Genomic DNA, 17,324 nt, shown 5'->3' with positions numbered 1-17,324 from the left:
AGTTCTCTTCGCCCCTAGGAGAAACTGGGAACATAAGATTAAGATCAAAGGTGGTTTGTTACCTATCAGCCGCATTAGACACTGAGTATTACATGGCAGGTAAGTGAAAACATGACACAAAAATAATTCACATGACTTGTGAATACAGGAAGCTACCTTATACAGAGTCAGACCATTGACCCACCTAGCTCAGTACTGTTCACACTGACTGGCAGTGGCTCTTCTGAGCTCCAGTCTTTATGGTAAAGAAAGTTCACAATATTGCTCAGTATATATATTTTGGTCCTGATTTAACTACTCATCGTAAACCAATTTTTTGCTGTTCCATTAATCCTGTTAAAATTTTGGCTCTCATTGATATGCTGATATGATTTCCACTAAGAACAGAATACAGTCACTTAGCCTTATTAACAGAGTGGTTTGTAAACAACTTAGGATAGGTTTTTATGTTTTTACACAAGTGACAACTTCCTATGCAATCAAACTTGTGTACTGCTACTGTGGAGCTGTGCATCGCATGATAGGAGAAATAATAAGTCTACTTACTCAAAAAGTGTGAGAAGAGGGGAGACATGAGTCACTCATACTTCCTGCCACTACTTTTGTGTTAAGATGCGAAGTTACCCTTTATGCAGTTTCTTTATAAACAAGGAATATGTTTCTTGGTAACAAAGCTATAAATAATTAGATGCCCACTTTGGGAGAATCCTAAACCTATATGTGAATGCAAGGACTGTTGAAGTCAGGGCCACTTTTGGGCCTTTCTATGAGCCACTAAGATTTAATTCAACAAACAGCAGTGATGGATACAAGCCACCAAAAAGGTTAACTGTTTGTAACAAAAGCCACCAGAACAATGTTGCAAGCCACTGCAAGGACATTATTTAACTTCTGTTTTGTCAATCCTTTGAGTGACACTGTACTTTTCAAATACACTATGTTTCATATATGAGAATATAGAAGTTTTAAATATTGTTTTATTTTGTTTTGGTGAAGTTGGTTGTACACTGCTCTGAGTTTCTGAAAACAATTGTAGCCTTGGTCTCTGCTGTGCCAAACCGTCGTTATTTTTTTTGCCACTGCAGCCAAAAAGTTACTATTCTATAATCTGCTCAAGATTCCATAACTAGGTAGATTAACCTCTTATTTATGATACACATACTTATTCATGTTAAGTTCAATTACACTTACTCCAAGGAGTGCATAGGCTTTGAACATTAGTTTTGCACATTCTCAAGAAAATATTGCAGTACCAATTTTACAAAAGGCCAGGTGTGTTAAGATTTCTGAGTAAAGCAGTATTTCCAAATATAAAATACATGCGAACAGTTGTCATTTACAAATATTTCAAAAATGTGTAAGCTGTACCTTCTGCCAACAGACACAAGTAAGTACAAAATTGTTGATACCAAGCCTTGTCCACAATAGTTACATTTTAAGCCTAGCACACTCTCCACCAGAGTAAAATAGTTCTCTGATTGTACTTGTATTTTCTCACATCAGTATTTTATCAGTTTCTTTTTCTTGTCCAAGTTTACTCCTAGTGTACAGTACAAAATACCCAGACAACTGACATTCTCAATAGAAATGTTGAGATTCACAAGTAGCCCTCTGCATGTTTATTGAAATGGAAGTCCTCAAAACTACTTAACACTTCATTTCCTCAAATTCTGCTAACAGCTGTGAAGCAGTTTACAAAAACATGACCAGTGCTTTTCACCTCAAGTGTTGTCACCATTTGGGAAGCAGGAGCCATCTCCTAAAGTGATGATTAACAATTAAGACTACCCAAATGTGTGAGGAAAACCAAGGGCAGGTCCATGTTTACTCAGAAGTAAGCCAGGCTGCCCAAAGGGCAGTGTGTTAAGGATGATAACCTTGGTTACTTTGAGGGGGGGTAGGAGTGGGAAGGGAGTTGCTTGGTTTTTAAGTTCTTTCTTTTCGTCTTAAACTTCCAGAGATATCAACCAGAGGCCACAAAACCACACACCGTAATAAAATTCGTGAGCCCTTTAAAAAGGTGCCACAAAACTTCGCTGGTTTTGCGTCTTTAGGGCGGCAGAAAAGCCTTTTTTAAAAATACCACCGTTTGCTTGTTAATTAATAATTCCATTACTTCAGTATACCCAAAGACTCAAACTATACAGGTGTATTAGCTACAGGATACAACACTCAAGAGAGTTGGTCATTTATTTGTTTAAAAAGTAAAACTCTTGGGCGTTTCGCGAGAGGCCGAAAGGCGTTCGCAGCCACTTATCACTACAGCTCCCGGGGTGGGAGAAGAGGCGATAAGTGACTTGCCCAAGGTCAGCAGCAGCGCCCAAGAGGAGGGGCTCGAGTGCAGGAAATCGAGGTCAACCGGCAGAGAGCGCCCCGCGAGCACCACGACCCCCGCGGCCTAAGGAGGCCCTGAGCGAGGAGGTCGGAGGTCGCACCCCCCCACCCCGCGGCCTATGTCAGCCGGCAGCGAAGCCGGCCGAGGCCCCGCCGCCCGCTCCTCAGGGGGCGCCCCAGCCCGGAGCCCCCCAGCCCCTCAGCCCGGCTTACCGGACGCGCCTTCACTCCGCGGCCCAGCTGTGTCCGGCGCTGAGGGGGGTCGGAGGGAGGGAGTCCCCACGGTGCCGCCGGCGCCTCCGGGAATCCCGCCCCCTCCGCCTTCACTCGCCACCTCTTTCAGCTCTCCCGTCGCCTCCCCTTTGCCCCGGAGCGCGTCATCATCGCAAGAGCCTCGGCGAGCCAATGGGCGGCGGAGCGTCGTAATCGAAGGACGCGCAGGCGTCAGCCACGCCGGGAGGACGTGCTCGGGGGAGGAGGGGCGGGGAGGCTCAGCCCAAGGGCACCCTGGGACGTGTAGTTTTCCCGGAGGCGGGCGGCTTGAGCGCGTGACCCTGCCGAAACCGAAGGCGCCGCCTCCGCATTGGTAGGAAAGTAGGTCGCGGGCTCTTAAAGCGTCCTTTCGCGCCAGGCGTTAGTTCTGGCTCGGCGGCCGCGGCGCAAAGTGCGTAATGGGTGAGCGCTGCTTACGGAAGGAGCGGGGTCGCGCGGGGCCGTTGCTCAGGCGGCGGTTGTTTTTCAACGGCGCGCTCACGCGGTTTGTTGATTTCAAAGTACGAGGAAGGCGGCGAGGTTCCAAAAGGAGGAGTGGGAAGGACCTCAGGGCAGCGAGAGATGAAGGGGAAAGTGGCAATACTGGTCCCTATTACTGTATAATATATCCTCCTTGATAAGAAAAGGGTGTATATCACTGTAGAGTATGTATATAGCTTGAGGCCAGTAATGTACATGGTTGCCAAAGCTTGTGTTTAATTTTATTACTTTCTTTCCCAAGGAAATGTTGTTTAGAGCAGCAGCAGGAGACTCCCACTTTTTCCTTGCAGTCATGACAATGCTGGGGTTTAAAGAATATAAAAAGCAAAGGTAGCCCTATTGGCGGCCCCTTCCAAATCAGCTGAGCGATGCTTTGTGGGGGAGTAGCCAAAATGTCACAAAAGTATCGCAACCTTCCGAGTCCTCCAGAACTTGTCATCAGGCACACACACTTCTCTGCTTTGTGTCATAACTTTGCCCAGTGAAGAGTTCTGGAGGACTGACTCAAAAGTTTGCCACACCGTCGTCAATATTTTTTGTTTTGTCCCAGTAAATAGTATTGCCCAACTGTGGATGTTGCAATGATGTGAGATTAAGGTGCAAAACTGCACATGCTGTGAGCGACCTTGAGCGTGTCAAGAGTAGATATGTGTAATGTTGCACTGGAAGGTTGTAATCCTTACCAGGCAGTAATTATGCTTTCAGACAGGCAGTCCCAAGACCAAATGAGACCAATTTCCACTGATTGCCACATCCAAATTTCAGCAACCTTGCTCTTCATCCACACACTACATATGGGGAATTACTTCACAAAAATTTAAAATATCTATATTTAGTACCGATATTGCTTGCATAAGACCTCTTGTTTCAGTATTTCAAAGCTGCTGTGGTTTTTTTGGGTGACGGAATGTGTACTTGTGCTGTTCAATGAGCCTATTGCACATTTTAAATACAGTATTTTCACATGCCTCTACCAAATTACTGGAGGAATATAGCTATATCACTCTTGCCCAAAACCTCAGTATATTAAGAAAAGGGGCACGCGCGAAGTGATGGAAATTGATATCCCTTCCCCAACCCCTCCCAAAAGCATAAAACTCCATTTTGCCTATTGTAAAAATAATGAAGGACTGGTAATTCTGATTCTCTGCACTTTCACTAGTTTTGTTTGTTTGTTTTTAAAGGTGTGCACATGGGTACAAAATACATTCCCAGACTGGAAGAAGGCAGTGAAAGATGGAGAAGGAGTAGCTATGGGGGTGGGGTGGGGAAACCAACCCCATCAAGTTCAGTTCATTAATGTGGATGGCAAACAGCAGAATACCAACAAATACCATGACTGAAAAAAGGAAATGCATTGAAGCTAACATGCAAATTATGCACACAAAACAATCAGATCTGAATGACCTGTTTGCAATATAAAGACCCCATCTGGAAGTATCCTAAATCTCCCTACATTGAATGGTACTTCCTAATGAGACAACATGCTTAGAATTCTACAGCCGTTGTCCTCATTCCTGCCAAGCCATGCAAACCACAAAGATTTAGTAAACATGATTCATCATACCTCATATAGTAACATAAAATTGGATTTAAATACTGTGCTCTTTAAAACAAAAATGGTTTTTTGGCATTTCAGGAATGAATATGTCCTGTTTTTATAGAAAAACAACAACAGTGGGAGGGCAGTCTTGCCTTTGTGGCCTGATTGTGAGGTTCCAATGGCAAACTGGGACTTTGAGAGGCAGCTGATACATCTGACCTCCAGCAAAGGGACTCTCTTAGGTACTTATTCAGAAACTGAAGACTTGCCTTCATGTGTGTGTGATATTTATATGATTTAAGTCTTGAATTTATATTGTAATGTATTGGATTAAATAATGTAATAGGCCACAGCTCAGCAGTGAAGCATCTGCTTTGCATACAGAATCCAGGTAGGTCTGGAAAAGACCGCACTCTAAAACTCTGGAGAGCTGCTGCCATTCGCTGTAGACACTACTGAGCTATGTATGCAAATGGTCTGACTCAGGATAGGGCAGCTCCCTATGCTAAAATGCATCGCCCCAAAAGCCTTTCTGGTCTGGTCTGACAGTTCCAAAGTAGATGACTCTTGGTAAGCCTGCAAGCAAGAAATTAATGTGCTAACCATCTCCCATGATCCCCAGCAGCTAGCATTTAAAGGCATACTGCATCAGATACTGGAGGTATTACAACATAGTGGCTAGTGGTTGCCCTTTCCTCCATTAATTTGTCTAATCCTCTTCTAAATTCATCCAAATTAGTGGCTATCACTACATCTTGCAGTAGTGAATTCTATAGTCCAACCATACACTGTGTTAAAGAGTAGCTCCTTTTTCCTGCTCTGTATCTCTCAACATACAGTTTCACTGATGACACTGGGTGGGGAATCAAATAACAAAATAAATCTATGATCACACATTTTTATAGCATTATCTTAAATATATAGGATATGCGTTTATTAAGTTTGAACAAATACTGTGTACACAGTTTATAGCACATTCAAAGTGCCTTCTTTTTCTCAAAGAATTCTGGGCATTGTAGTTTACCCCTCAGAGCTACAATTCCCTGCAACCATTAGCAAACTACAGTGCCCATAATTTTTTGAAGGACAATGTGCTTTGAATGTGTTTTAAAGGTATAAGGTGTACACTTATATTATAGTGTTAGTATTATTGTATTACAATAAAGCTGGAGCTTCTACATCAGAAGTTTGGCAAACCAATCTTCCACATGCTCAAGATCTTTCAGTGCAAGCAGAAAAAGGCCAAAACAAACAAACAAACCAAAATTGAATAAAAATGAGCCAGAATTGACTGGGTTGCTCAAGCAAGCCAAGCAGTCACTGGGACAGGAATGCAGCTGAGTGTCACAAAAGAATGTACCACATCATCTGGAACAGTCCAAGGGTTTGGGAGAGCAAACTTCACAGGTAGTGCAATCCAGAGCAGATGTTTGTGATACCAAATTGATTTGAGACAGCCCTGAACATAGGTCTATCCAGTATATATCATTCTCACAGCCAGGGGATGATAATAATGGCAAATGGAAGATGATTTACAAGCAAATAATTCCCTCAGCACTTTTCCCATTTGAGCCTGGGGTATTTACTCAGGGGTACCTGCCCCTGAAGCCCTATTTCTGTACTTACTGCACTTGCCTGTAAAGAAACATGCAAGGGAACGCACTGGGATGGATCACCTTTATTCCATGTAGAGCCCTCCATGAGTTTGAGGGTGAAGATTTGCAGTGGGAACTCATGGAGATCTAGAACCTTGCATTATATGGGTTCTAGACATCATGGAAGCCTCAAGTGCAGGAGACTTCCCCACTGCAGACCTTCACTATCAAACCCATGGTGGGTTCCGCATGGAATTACTTGCCAGAGGGCCCCAGCCTTGGCAGCATGCCCCTAGCAATCCCAAATAAGTCTGCATATAGTGTGACATTTCACAACAGTGGAATAAACAGTTTAGAAATGCCTTGCCCCCAATTCAATATATAGAATGTGAGGTACAAATAGGCAAAGATGGTCAGCCATTGTTGTATGAGCAGCAGAGACTGGTTTGGTGCAAAAACTCAAAACTTCTTACTTAGTCATATGCAATTCTGCCTTACTGGGTATACTCCAGAGCACTATTTAAAATCTACAACTATCTATCCAACCATTTGAGAAATTACCTGTTCCTCTTAGCTATATGGCCTCCTCTGGTTTCAAGCACCTTTCCCCCTTCTTTGCAGTGCAGTAACAAATACCAGTCCCACCTCTCTTTTAAACCCTTCAAAACCTTTTCATTTACAAAGTCTTTTCTGATCAACCCACCTTGTACTACCTGTTAAAACTTTCAACACCCACCCCCATCATTGGTAGTCCTTCATCAAAGCCTTCCCCCTCACATTTCACCTTTGTCCCATCCATGTGTACTTTTCGAGTGTAGGCCCTATGGATACAGATTGTGTCAACACTATGTTCTTTACAGTGCCTCCTGGTCTTTTCTATCTTACTGCAATTTAGATAGCATGTAACGTGTAATACAGTGTCTAGACTTTCAGGCTGGATATGGAAAATCTCTGTTCAGATCTTGCCTGCTATCAAGCTTACAGACTGTTGTTGGGCAAGTCACTGTGTTTAGCCTAGTTATTGTCAAGGAAAATGCCAGTCCTTTTTGGAGGAAAGATGGGTATCCATAACATTTTAAAGAATAATACCATTTTTAGCAGATATTGGAAACTCCTTTCAATTTCTCTGAGCATTTCTCACGCTTTCCATTAAGAAATACAAAAAACTGGGTTTATCAGGAGACACCTTGCTGTTTTCTTAGTGGTTGAAATGGGAATACAGTATGCTATCCCAAGGATAACAATTCTCCAGATCATTCTCCTCTCCTGTGCTCCAAAATTTCCAGGGATTTTCTTTATATCCCAGAATGAGAGACGGGGGCATAATCGTCCAGCCTATCTAAATATCACTTTGTACCAAAAATCTAGAAAGAGCCTAGACCTCAGAACAAATATACAGTGCCCTAGTTCACATGTAACACTGACAGATGACATGACTGGATTCAGATGTAATGCTAAGCCAAGCATGTTTAGTTCAAGTAGAGCAGCAGGCAGGAATAAGAAAGGAGTAAAGCAGCAGAATTTTCACTGATAGCATCTGCACACCTGTATATTCATTCTTACCCATGGTTTGGCTTAGTGTTGTGTGTGAAACAAGCCAGTATGCAGTCATTGCACAATAAAAGGTTAGAGATATGAAGGAAGGAAACACCTTTCAGGCAGCCAAAACACTGTTTTTCTTTTTTAGAAAAAAAGGATACTGTATTCCAAGCATCTGTAGCGCACAGATTTCATGGGATTTGGGGATCGTTCCAATTACTGGTTTGTTATTAAGGGAGCTAGATCAGGCCATTATCCTCTCAGTTTTTCCATGGGTGGAAAACAGCTTTCATCACTTTGAATTATTGTACCTTTGGCTTTGGATTTTATATAAAAAGAACATAAATCTGGGTCATTTGGTGTATTCCAAGAAATAGCTCTCTGGGATGCCAACAAATGTATGGATTAATGATTTGTTTAAAACCCTAAAATATTATTTTTAAAAACTGAACAGTATTTTTAAAGCAAGTTAATTTGCAAGCAGAATGCTCTTCCTCTTATATATTCTGGACCCTTCAAATCTGTTGCCTATGAAATATATGCATTGCTGACAACTTTAGTAGCAGAAATGGTAAAAAAAAATATGACTAAAAATGTTTGGAGAAAAACAGAGCTTGTAAAAATCCTGAGTTGTATTTTACAGAGCTCTAGTTTACAGGGCTCTTGCTTATTTCTATTGGCAATTTGTTTTTTAAAAATATAAAAGTTGTTGTTTTAAAAAGCAAGTATTGCAAATAATATTGTCAGTAATTGTTTCCAGTTTTTGGCTGGGCCTTCTGACTATTGCTCAAGTACAAATGACCCCTGTAGGTACTGAAAAAACAAACATTTTCCATCCATCGCTCACTGGCAAGGAAGTTAAGAAAACAACAATTGCTCATGACCCTGTATTCCACGGGGTGGCTATCAGGCGTAGGATGACTACATATACTTGATAATTAGTGCTTAATTGGGGGGGAAAGAACTCTAATTGAGCCTAAAGTCAGGCTCGGGAAGATTTCATGCATGGCAAATGTTCCAATATAGAACATAGGAACCAGGCCTTCATTGAGCCCAGGTCTGTCTACTCTGGCTAGCAGCAGCTTTCAATGGTCAAAGGCAAAAAAAAAAAAATCAAATCACCTGCAACCTGACCTCCTCTACCTGGAGATACCAAAGACTGAACCTGAGATCTTCTGCATGCAGAGCAGATAAGAGTGATCCCTTTCCAAGGGAGCATAAGGAAATTGTATGGATCCAACATATATGTTATTGCCTGTGACAAATGTAAATATGTATTTCATTGGATGTAAAATTTCTCTTTGCCCCTGTCCGCCTCAAGCTACTTGCTATGTGTAAACATGGCAAAACAGACTCACATGTGTGTTTGTCATACTGACAAACTACATGCAGGATTCATGGCCTTTAGAAAACAGAACTTTCCTGCAGCTGAGTCAAGCTTAATACAGTACAGTGGTACCTCTGGTTAAGAACTTAATTCGTTCCGGAGGCCTGTTCTTAATCTGAAACTGTTCTTAACCTGAGGTACCACTTTAGCTAATGGGGCCTCCCGCTGCCCCGCCGTTGTGCGATTTCTGTTCTCATCCTGAAGCAAAGTTCTTAACCCGAGGTACCACTGTACTCACAAAGCCCAGCAGTGACTCATGGGGTGGAAGCAACAACATCCTCATGGCAGCCATGTAATGCTCCTTTGGACAAGGATGGGGCAGGATGTGGTGGTGGTGGCAAGGTTGGGGTTGGCACCCTCATGCCTGCAGGTCTGCCACTGCCTTGGAGCTCTCCTCAACCTAGTCCCCTCACCCTGCTCTATTGCCATCTTGACAAACACAGCATCACTGATACCAAGAGGATACCACCCAAGCTGCCTGCAAGCAGCACATGTGGAGTGCATTTGTGATAGCTTCTATACATGTAGGCTTTTAAGGTCTGTACTCCTCTATACCAACAACAACAACCCTTGCATATGGAAAACTAGATTTCATGGAGAAAGGTTCTCACCTAGTTCTGCTGGTTTACTAATTGCAGCAGATTAGGTTTTTGTGTTTGCAGGATGGGGTGGGGGAGGCTATTGCAATTATCACCTATTATTCTCTTTAAAGGTAAAGGTACCCCTGCCCGTATGGGCCAGTCGTGTCTGACTCTAGGGTTGTGCGCCCATCTCACTTAAGAGGCCGGGGGCCAGCGCTCTCCGGAGACACTTCCGGGTCACATGGCCAGCGTGACGAAGCTGCTCTCGCGAGCCAGCACCAGCGCAGCACACGGAAACGCCGTTTACCTTCCCGCTATAAAGCGGTACCTATTTATCTACTTGCACTTAGGGGTGCTTTCGAACTGCTAGGTGGGCAGGAGCTGGGACCGAAAGACGGGAGCTCACCCCGCTGTGGGAATTCGAACCGCCGACCATACGATCGGCAAGTCCTAGGCACTGAGGTTTTACCCACAGCGCCACCCGCGTCCCACATCATTCTCTTTACTCTGATGCAAAAATACAGCTGCTCACCTCCCCAATTAGGTTTTTCTAAGGCATCCTCCCTACACACTTCTGCCTTAACAAAAAATGGCTCTGGCCCATTTTCATCCAGTCTAGCCAATCTGTGGATATGAGAAAAGAATGGAGTAATGTTCCAGAATTTCCCCTGAACTTCCTAATGCGGTATTTCAGAACCAATGACAATAGTTTTAAGGAAATATTTGATTCTTCTTTTGGCTTATGACTTGCACTTGCTACATTGTTGCCAGTCAATGGTAACAAGATAACTTGCAGAATGCAATATGACCCTCGTCATTGGGATGGTGAAAACCAGCTCTCAGCACACAAGGAAGTGTACAAATCAAACGGTCTTCCAGCAACAGACATAATTCTTTCGAAATGTCACCTCTTGGTGACTTGACCATATCAAAAAATAACACAAGAATTGGGTCTGACTGCAATAAAAGTTTTAAACCAGGAAGGAGTCCAACTTGGCAGAAAGTCCCTGTGCTGTGAAATGCATTAGCAGCAACACAAAACAAATGTGCTCACAAAAACAAGGGGAGAGGGCAAGAACAAGGGATATTTAATGTTAAAAGAGAAACTGTACATCTAGGTCAGAGGCAAGGGGGATGAAAAAGCCCTTGTGACACCCATGACCATCTGAGTCCACGTAGAGACTGAGGTGCTGTGTTTGTCGAATCCTTTGTGTTGAATCATGTCTGTTTTTCTCTCAAGTCCAGAGACACGCCGAATAAGCCCCTTTCCCAAAACAATCCAAGTAGTCCCAAGAGATCAGTCACCAGCTGTCATGTATCCTGAGGTTAGATCAATACACCACACAATTCTTTTTCCACAGAAGAGAAAATCCACCAACCAGCAAAGCCACTTCTGACAGTTTTGCCTTTCCAAAGCTTCAGCAGAGCCCCCTCCACTTCCGCTGCCGCCCTTCTTCATTCCACAAAATGCAGGAGAATCAGATGCCGGAGTTTCTGTCAGGATATACAGGGGTAAAGCAGCACTTCTAGGTCAAAGGTAATGTTTTCCTTCCCCCGCTTGATGCAGGGGGACCATCTGCCATTGTGCAACAGTCTGTCTTCAATCCACACATCAACCACAGCAGGCACGGACACTGCCTTTTGAATCATTCTTCCCATATCTAAAACAGGTAATTTGCCTTGTAGTTTGGAATCCCACAGTGTGTTTTGACAAGAAGCAGAAAATGACACACAGTCCTTTTGGAAATCGACCTGAGCGTGGAGGGCACTCCTTTGGCTGTGTCAAAAAAGGCACAGAACACACCCAAGGTGAATGGGAACATGTCCCATCCTCCTACTTTTGTGATAAAGGAGCTGTAGGCAGATCCTTTTCGAGGACCCTCAAGAATCCCTTTTATCCTGGATGCATTGTGTCACGGTTGGGAGGGAACCAGCAAACAAATACCTCCCCCCTCCCGCCCCGCTTTGCTCCCCTATTAAATAGCAAAGGAGCAGCCCAACTATCTAGCTGTTCTAATGGAAACATTTTAGATTTTTAAAAGTCTCTTAAATAAATGTCTTTAATTATTATCGTCATCACCATCTATTTATTTATACAAATATATAAAATAGATTTATATAGATTTATATAATATAGATTTGTAGCTCTTGTGGGCCCTTCATTTACAGACGTACTGATCGACAATCTCTGTGCACTTTTTACACTTGACGTAACAGCACCAGTGAAACTTGCAGTGGCAACGCTCGACCTGCACACTCTTGAACTGGTCGTAGCCTCGGCCACAGCACATCAGCTCACAGCCGTCCATACCCTCCGAGGTCTTATTACAGAGCCGGCCCTTGGTGCCCAGGGAGCCTGTGGTTTCGTTGCGCAGGCAGTAATCGGGGCTGGGGTCGACGTACACCAAGTCCTCTGGAGTAGGCGAATTGAAGCGGTTGTTCACTAGCTCCAGCTTGCCCTTGCGGCTGATCCTCATGGCGGCGGCGCTGTCGTACTTCTCCTTCAGGAGGTCTCCCACTTTGCGGAAGTCAGCCAGCTGCAGCCAACAGGTCTTGAGGCTGCAGGAACCTGAGACACCATGGCACTTACAGGAGACATCAGCCAACTTGTACACTGCCTACGGAAGGAAGAAGGTAAGGTGGGGTCAGACAAAGTGTTCAAGCAGCACTAAAATCTGGCACAACATAAGCAGTAACTGGTGCAACCTTATGCACAGAAGCAAGCCTCACTGGGCTTACATCATCATCATCATCATCATCATCATCATCAAGTATTATTTTCTTATACTGCGCCCATTCTCACAGCAGTCCAGTAAGGTAGGTTGATATAATGAACATCACAGCTATATGGGCATTTGAACCTGCATCTTCCTAAACCTAATCTAACACTTTAAAGCATGGTGGCTCCCTGTCCATTTTCTGTTACCTGGAAGAGTGTATCCAAGTCTTATCAGAGCAACTTACAAGAAATGCTCAGACCCCAAGATCACCTATGGAAATTATACTCATAGATCCACCTGTAAGATCAATTGGGTTGGCAGGTACCTGAGACAGGGCCTTTTCATTGCTGGCCCTCCCAAGGACTGTTGTGTGTGCACATCTCCCCCAATACAGACCTTCAAACAGGCTCTGAAGGTCCATTTATTTCAAGTTACTTTCTCTTAAAGGTTTTTTGGTGCACCCACCCAACTGAACCCCAAATTGCTTTAAAGTGTTTTAGCTAATTTTAATGGCATGGTGCTGGTCTTGCCACTAGATTATGTTGCCGTGTAAAAAGGTTATTCAATGTAATGGTGAGATTGTATTATATGATTATGTGCATTATATTTTTATATTCCTTGTAAGCAGCATTGTAAGGGCTTTAAACTGCCCACATGTTGTTGTTGTTTTTCTCGGATGGATGTTTGTCAGATAATGGATGCAACTCCCACTCGGAGTAAAACAGCAGGGAACAAACAATGGGATTGTGTGTGGGTGAGGGAACATACTTTTACAGGAAGTTGGCACAACCCAAGTTGCATCATGCGACCTTTATGTCTAGTTTAGCCAGGGTGGTGTTGGAGAGATAGAATATACACCACAAGCCAACAAGCGCATGAATGCAGCAACTATGTATTTGCATCTTGTTCGCCACCTGGTGGTCAGTCACTTGTCTACTCCCATTTTCCCATTACTGAATTCCTTTTTTCTAGCTTTGAAAAGCTGGTAACGAGTATAACAGTCCATGAATTTTGTAACAGTGGCTACAGAATGTCGTGTGAGTTGCTGTTAAGACAAGGTTTAGAATTGAATGCAAGCACGTTGACTGAAATTTGTTTTCCAATATCTGAAAATGCCTGTCACAAGTTGGATGCCTCTGAAACTGAAGTCTGCTGTGAAAAATGTGGACTTCAGAGCCAATGACCTAAACGAGGAGAGATTTCCCCCACTGTATATTCTTCATCATTACATTTTTAGTGTAATGGTTTTTTAATATAATAAAAAACACCATGCATCTAAAAATGTAATGTGTGAGAGAGACAAATAATACATTTAGGAAAATGTACAGATACATTAATCTGAGTCAATTCTATCAAGCATACACTGTGCAAACCCAGGTTTGCCGCTATGTAATCTGTACAATGGCCTTGAGATAATTCTGTACCTACAAAGCCAACCTGAGAATAAAGTTAAATCAACTCCTATGAAAAACCAAATTGACCAAGATAGGAAGTTTCAGTAGATTAAAAATATCCCTATATAGAAAAGTGATAATGATGCACATGAAGCTTGAAAAGAGCCACCGGCTTGATCACCTGTGGTGAGTTAAAAATGCCTCCAAGTAATCAGACAAAGATGCCTTGGTCCTTTCCCTCCCAGCTATGAATGTGCCACAAATGGTTAAATAACACAGAGGATCCATTAGTAGGCATTTTAGTACTCTGAATGTACATGGTACAACAACCCTGCTGAAACTAAGGTCGTATACAGACCATAGATTTAAAGCACATACCTTTCCCCAAAGATTTATGGTCAGTGACTAGATGAGAAAACCCCTGGAAATCCTGCATAGGCTACCGTGAGGCATCACCATCGTGAAAGAAAGGTCTGCTATAAATACATTCCAGTGGTACCTTGGGTTAAGTACTTAATTTTTTCCGGAGGTCCGTTCTTAACCTGAAACTGTTCTTAACTTGAAGCACCACTTTAGCTAATGGGGCCTCCCGCTGCCACCGCGCCACCAGAGCATGATTTCTGTTCTCATCCTGAAGCAAAGTTCTTAACTTGAGGTACTATTTCTGGGTTAGCGGAGTCTGTAACCTGAAGCGTCTGTAACCTGAAGCGTCTGTAACCTGAAGCGTATGTAACCTGAGGTACCACTGTATACAGTTTTGTTTGCACCAATAATTTATGTATACCTAATTGGAAGGCTGATGCGTGAAGCAGCACCTTCAAAGAAATAAAGTACCTGAACCACAGAATTGTCTGTTTTAATACAACACTCCCGCCCCTCAAACCCTACGAGGCATGTTACAAAATTCAATGTGTCTGCCTGGTGTTAGATCAGAGATGAGAGATTCATGGTGAGCTGCTGGATGCTTACTGCTTAATAAAATCTATTACCCTCATGGTAGCCATGCATCTTTTAAAAATCTGTATTTCAACTTTGAGTCTTTATGACAGCTTTTTAAAACAAAAAAAATTTGACGTCAATCCAAATGTGAGTGAATACCATGGAGTCTTTAAAAAAAAATCTCCCTCAGGAAAGAGGAGAACTCAGCCAGTATCAGAGACATCCTGAAACAATCTCTCTCTGGCAAAATTATGATCTGCTCCACTTAACTATGGTGGGATAAGTCCATCATGGAGAGAACCATGATGATGGAAACAGTCTTCAAGCCAATTTCTGATTATAGGTGAGTGATGCAGATAAAGCATTTGGGGCCCAATCCAAGTGGGTTTGGAACTAATATCTGTGCACAAAAAAGAACATCCAAAAGGCTGCACAGCAGCAGAGCACTCTGGCTTTGCAAGCCTGGAAAGCGTTCTTTTGCTATATAAAGAAATATTGATAGGCCTTGGAGATGAGCCTCCTGGCTTAAGAAAGCATTAGAACAACTTTCTTTCCTTTCTAAATATTCTGCTATACTTCTGGATTTTTTATTTTATGTTGAGTTCAGTCCAACAACTGTATCAGAGCCAGGAAACCTAAGCATATTCTCCTCCTGCCTTTTTACATTCAGGGTGTCATTTGAGGAAGGTCTCACCATAGCTTTGTCGTGAAACCAATTTCCAATGTTGTTGTGGTTTCAAAATTACAACATTCATCTGTACGCCTAATTTGAGGTGCTGGTTCTCACTTTAAAAGCCTTCAACAGTCTAGAACCAGCATACAAATCTCCTCGTCCTCCCGCAAAGGACAAATTTCTTGAATGCTCAAGTCAACACTTGAGGTTTTGTTACGTAACCCTTCGCTTTCTAAAGTTTGGTAGGTTTGAGCACTAGAAACAGGGCCTTTTTGGTTCTAGCACCTTTTTTCGGAATGCTATCCCCAAAGAAGCTTGCCTGCCTCCATCACTATTCTGTTTTTACTGCACTGTTAAAATTCATCTTTTCCAGAGGGCCTGGGGGGAATGCAGGAGTTTGGTGGCAATTATGGATTCTGTTTTTCTGTTCATACTGCAGTGGTGTCCTTTGTTGTTTGTTATTTCAATGTCCTTTTGTTTATCTTGCTATTAATTAAGCATTGCAAAGAGCCTTCGTTAGATAGATGATAGATAGATGATAGATAGATAGATAGATAGATAGATAGATAGATAGATAGATGATAGATAGATAGACAGACAGATACTACTAAGAAAAGTAATTTGATTAATTCATTAACTCAGTGCCTTTAAGCATGTGCAGAATGACACTCCCTTGAACTGTACAACCACAAACAGCCCCTGCACATGTGAGATGATGAGGAGCTTCTGTAGCAAAAGCCAAGGATGTCAATTCCAGGAAGGCTTAAGCCCCGGGTACCTTTGGAGGGAGGACTTTAATTAATCGTCATTATCAGGAAAAGAGAAGAAGCCACGCTTCCTTTTTCCCATATAGGAAAATTAAAGTGTAATCCCACACACCGCCACCACACCCTAATCAACAATAGCATCCTTCAGTACTTAACTGAAAAATGTGTAAGATTTCAGCATTTTTTATTATAATAAAAAAGGAAGATAATAATAACTAATGTGCAAATGAAAGAGACTGGGGGGATAGAAGAGGGGGAATTGGCAGCTGAGGAGAACCACCATGCAGGATTAAAGGTTAATTTGGGCCTTGCTGCTTCAACAAATGTGAAAGCCTTGCCATATGGCTGCAAATGTTTATGGAGGGCCTCATCTATTGAGGTCTAGCATATATTTTACTATTGTTCTGTTTCAGAATGAGCTCTCTATATACTCTGAGCATATGGAGTTTTAGGGGCAGGTGAGTCTGCTAGAACCATAGTATAAAATGAAAGCCACAGCAAAGAGGCAAGTGTGAGGTTTAACTTCCACATCATGCCCAAATATGTGCATTTTTGCAGATGGCTGCAGGAAAACACACATAAGAATAGCACACAGTTCGCTTACAGTGGAAGGTGGGAAGGTGAGGCTCCCTAGCAGTGCCAGTAACCATGCTGTATGACCAGACTGAGATTGTGAAAACCATCTCAATGCCAATGTACACTGAATAAGACTTGGCTGGTTGAGCCTCAGTCTCAGGTCCAAAGTGAGTGATATTATGGAATTTGAAGTTGCTTTCCATGAAGTTTGTGAGACAGAAACCCTAATTCTGTATTCTACTTCCATTATCTAGAGGCCAAACCAGATGTAATGGTGGCAGACTGTCTCTTTAAATGACAGCCTTCCTCAGTCATGTACAAAAAGCCCATGGGAGCCAATTTTAAGAATAAGCGGATTCTGATCTCTGTCCTAGCTAATTGGACCTAATGATAATTTTAAACAAGAGCTCCCTCCAAGAGCTGCATGGCAGTCTAATCAATCAAAACATGGCTTGAGAGCCAGATGTGGCATGGAAGCTCTCTTCTAAAGACAAACAATTGCTATTTATATCAGGCAATCCTA

At 42.7% G+C, this 17,324-nt stretch overlaps 2 protein-coding genes across 5 annotated transcripts in view; both read right to left on the bottom strand.

Annotated features, from left to right (window-relative positions):
- Positions 1–2,714, bottom strand: part of ADIPOR2 (adiponectin receptor 2) — a 33,727-nt gene extending 31,013 nt beyond the window's left edge. Inside the window, exon 1 of one of the 2 annotated variants that reach the window (XM_053406544.1) lies at positions 2,548–2,714. The gene's annotated coding sequence lies outside the window, so the exon portion shown is untranslated. The remainder of the gene's footprint in view (positions 1–2,547) is intronic. The other variant, XM_053406542.1, reaches the window with a different exon arrangement.
- A 9,060-nt stretch (positions 2,715–11,774) lies between these two features.
- Positions 11,775–17,324, bottom strand: part of WNT5B (Wnt family member 5B) — a 125,374-nt gene continuing 119,824 nt past the window's right edge. For all 3 annotated transcript variants that reach the window (XM_053406540.1, XM_053406538.1, XM_053406541.1), the window contains exon 5: positions 11,775–12,350. In XM_053406540.1, the coding sequence (XP_053262515.1) occupies positions 11,892–12,350 (459 nt within the window). In that variant the 3' untranslated portion in view covers positions 11,775–11,891. The remainder of the gene's footprint in view (positions 12,351–17,324) is intronic.

The sequence above is a fragment of the Podarcis raffonei genome, chromosome 10 (genome assembly GCF_027172205.1).
Source record: "Podarcis raffonei isolate rPodRaf1 chromosome 10, rPodRaf1.pri, whole genome shotgun sequence".
NCBI lineage: Eukaryota > Metazoa > Chordata > Lepidosauria > Squamata > Lacertidae > Podarcis > Podarcis raffonei.
The sequence above is the reverse complement of the archived record's forward strand: the minus strand, read 5'-3'. Positions and strand labels throughout refer to the sequence as shown.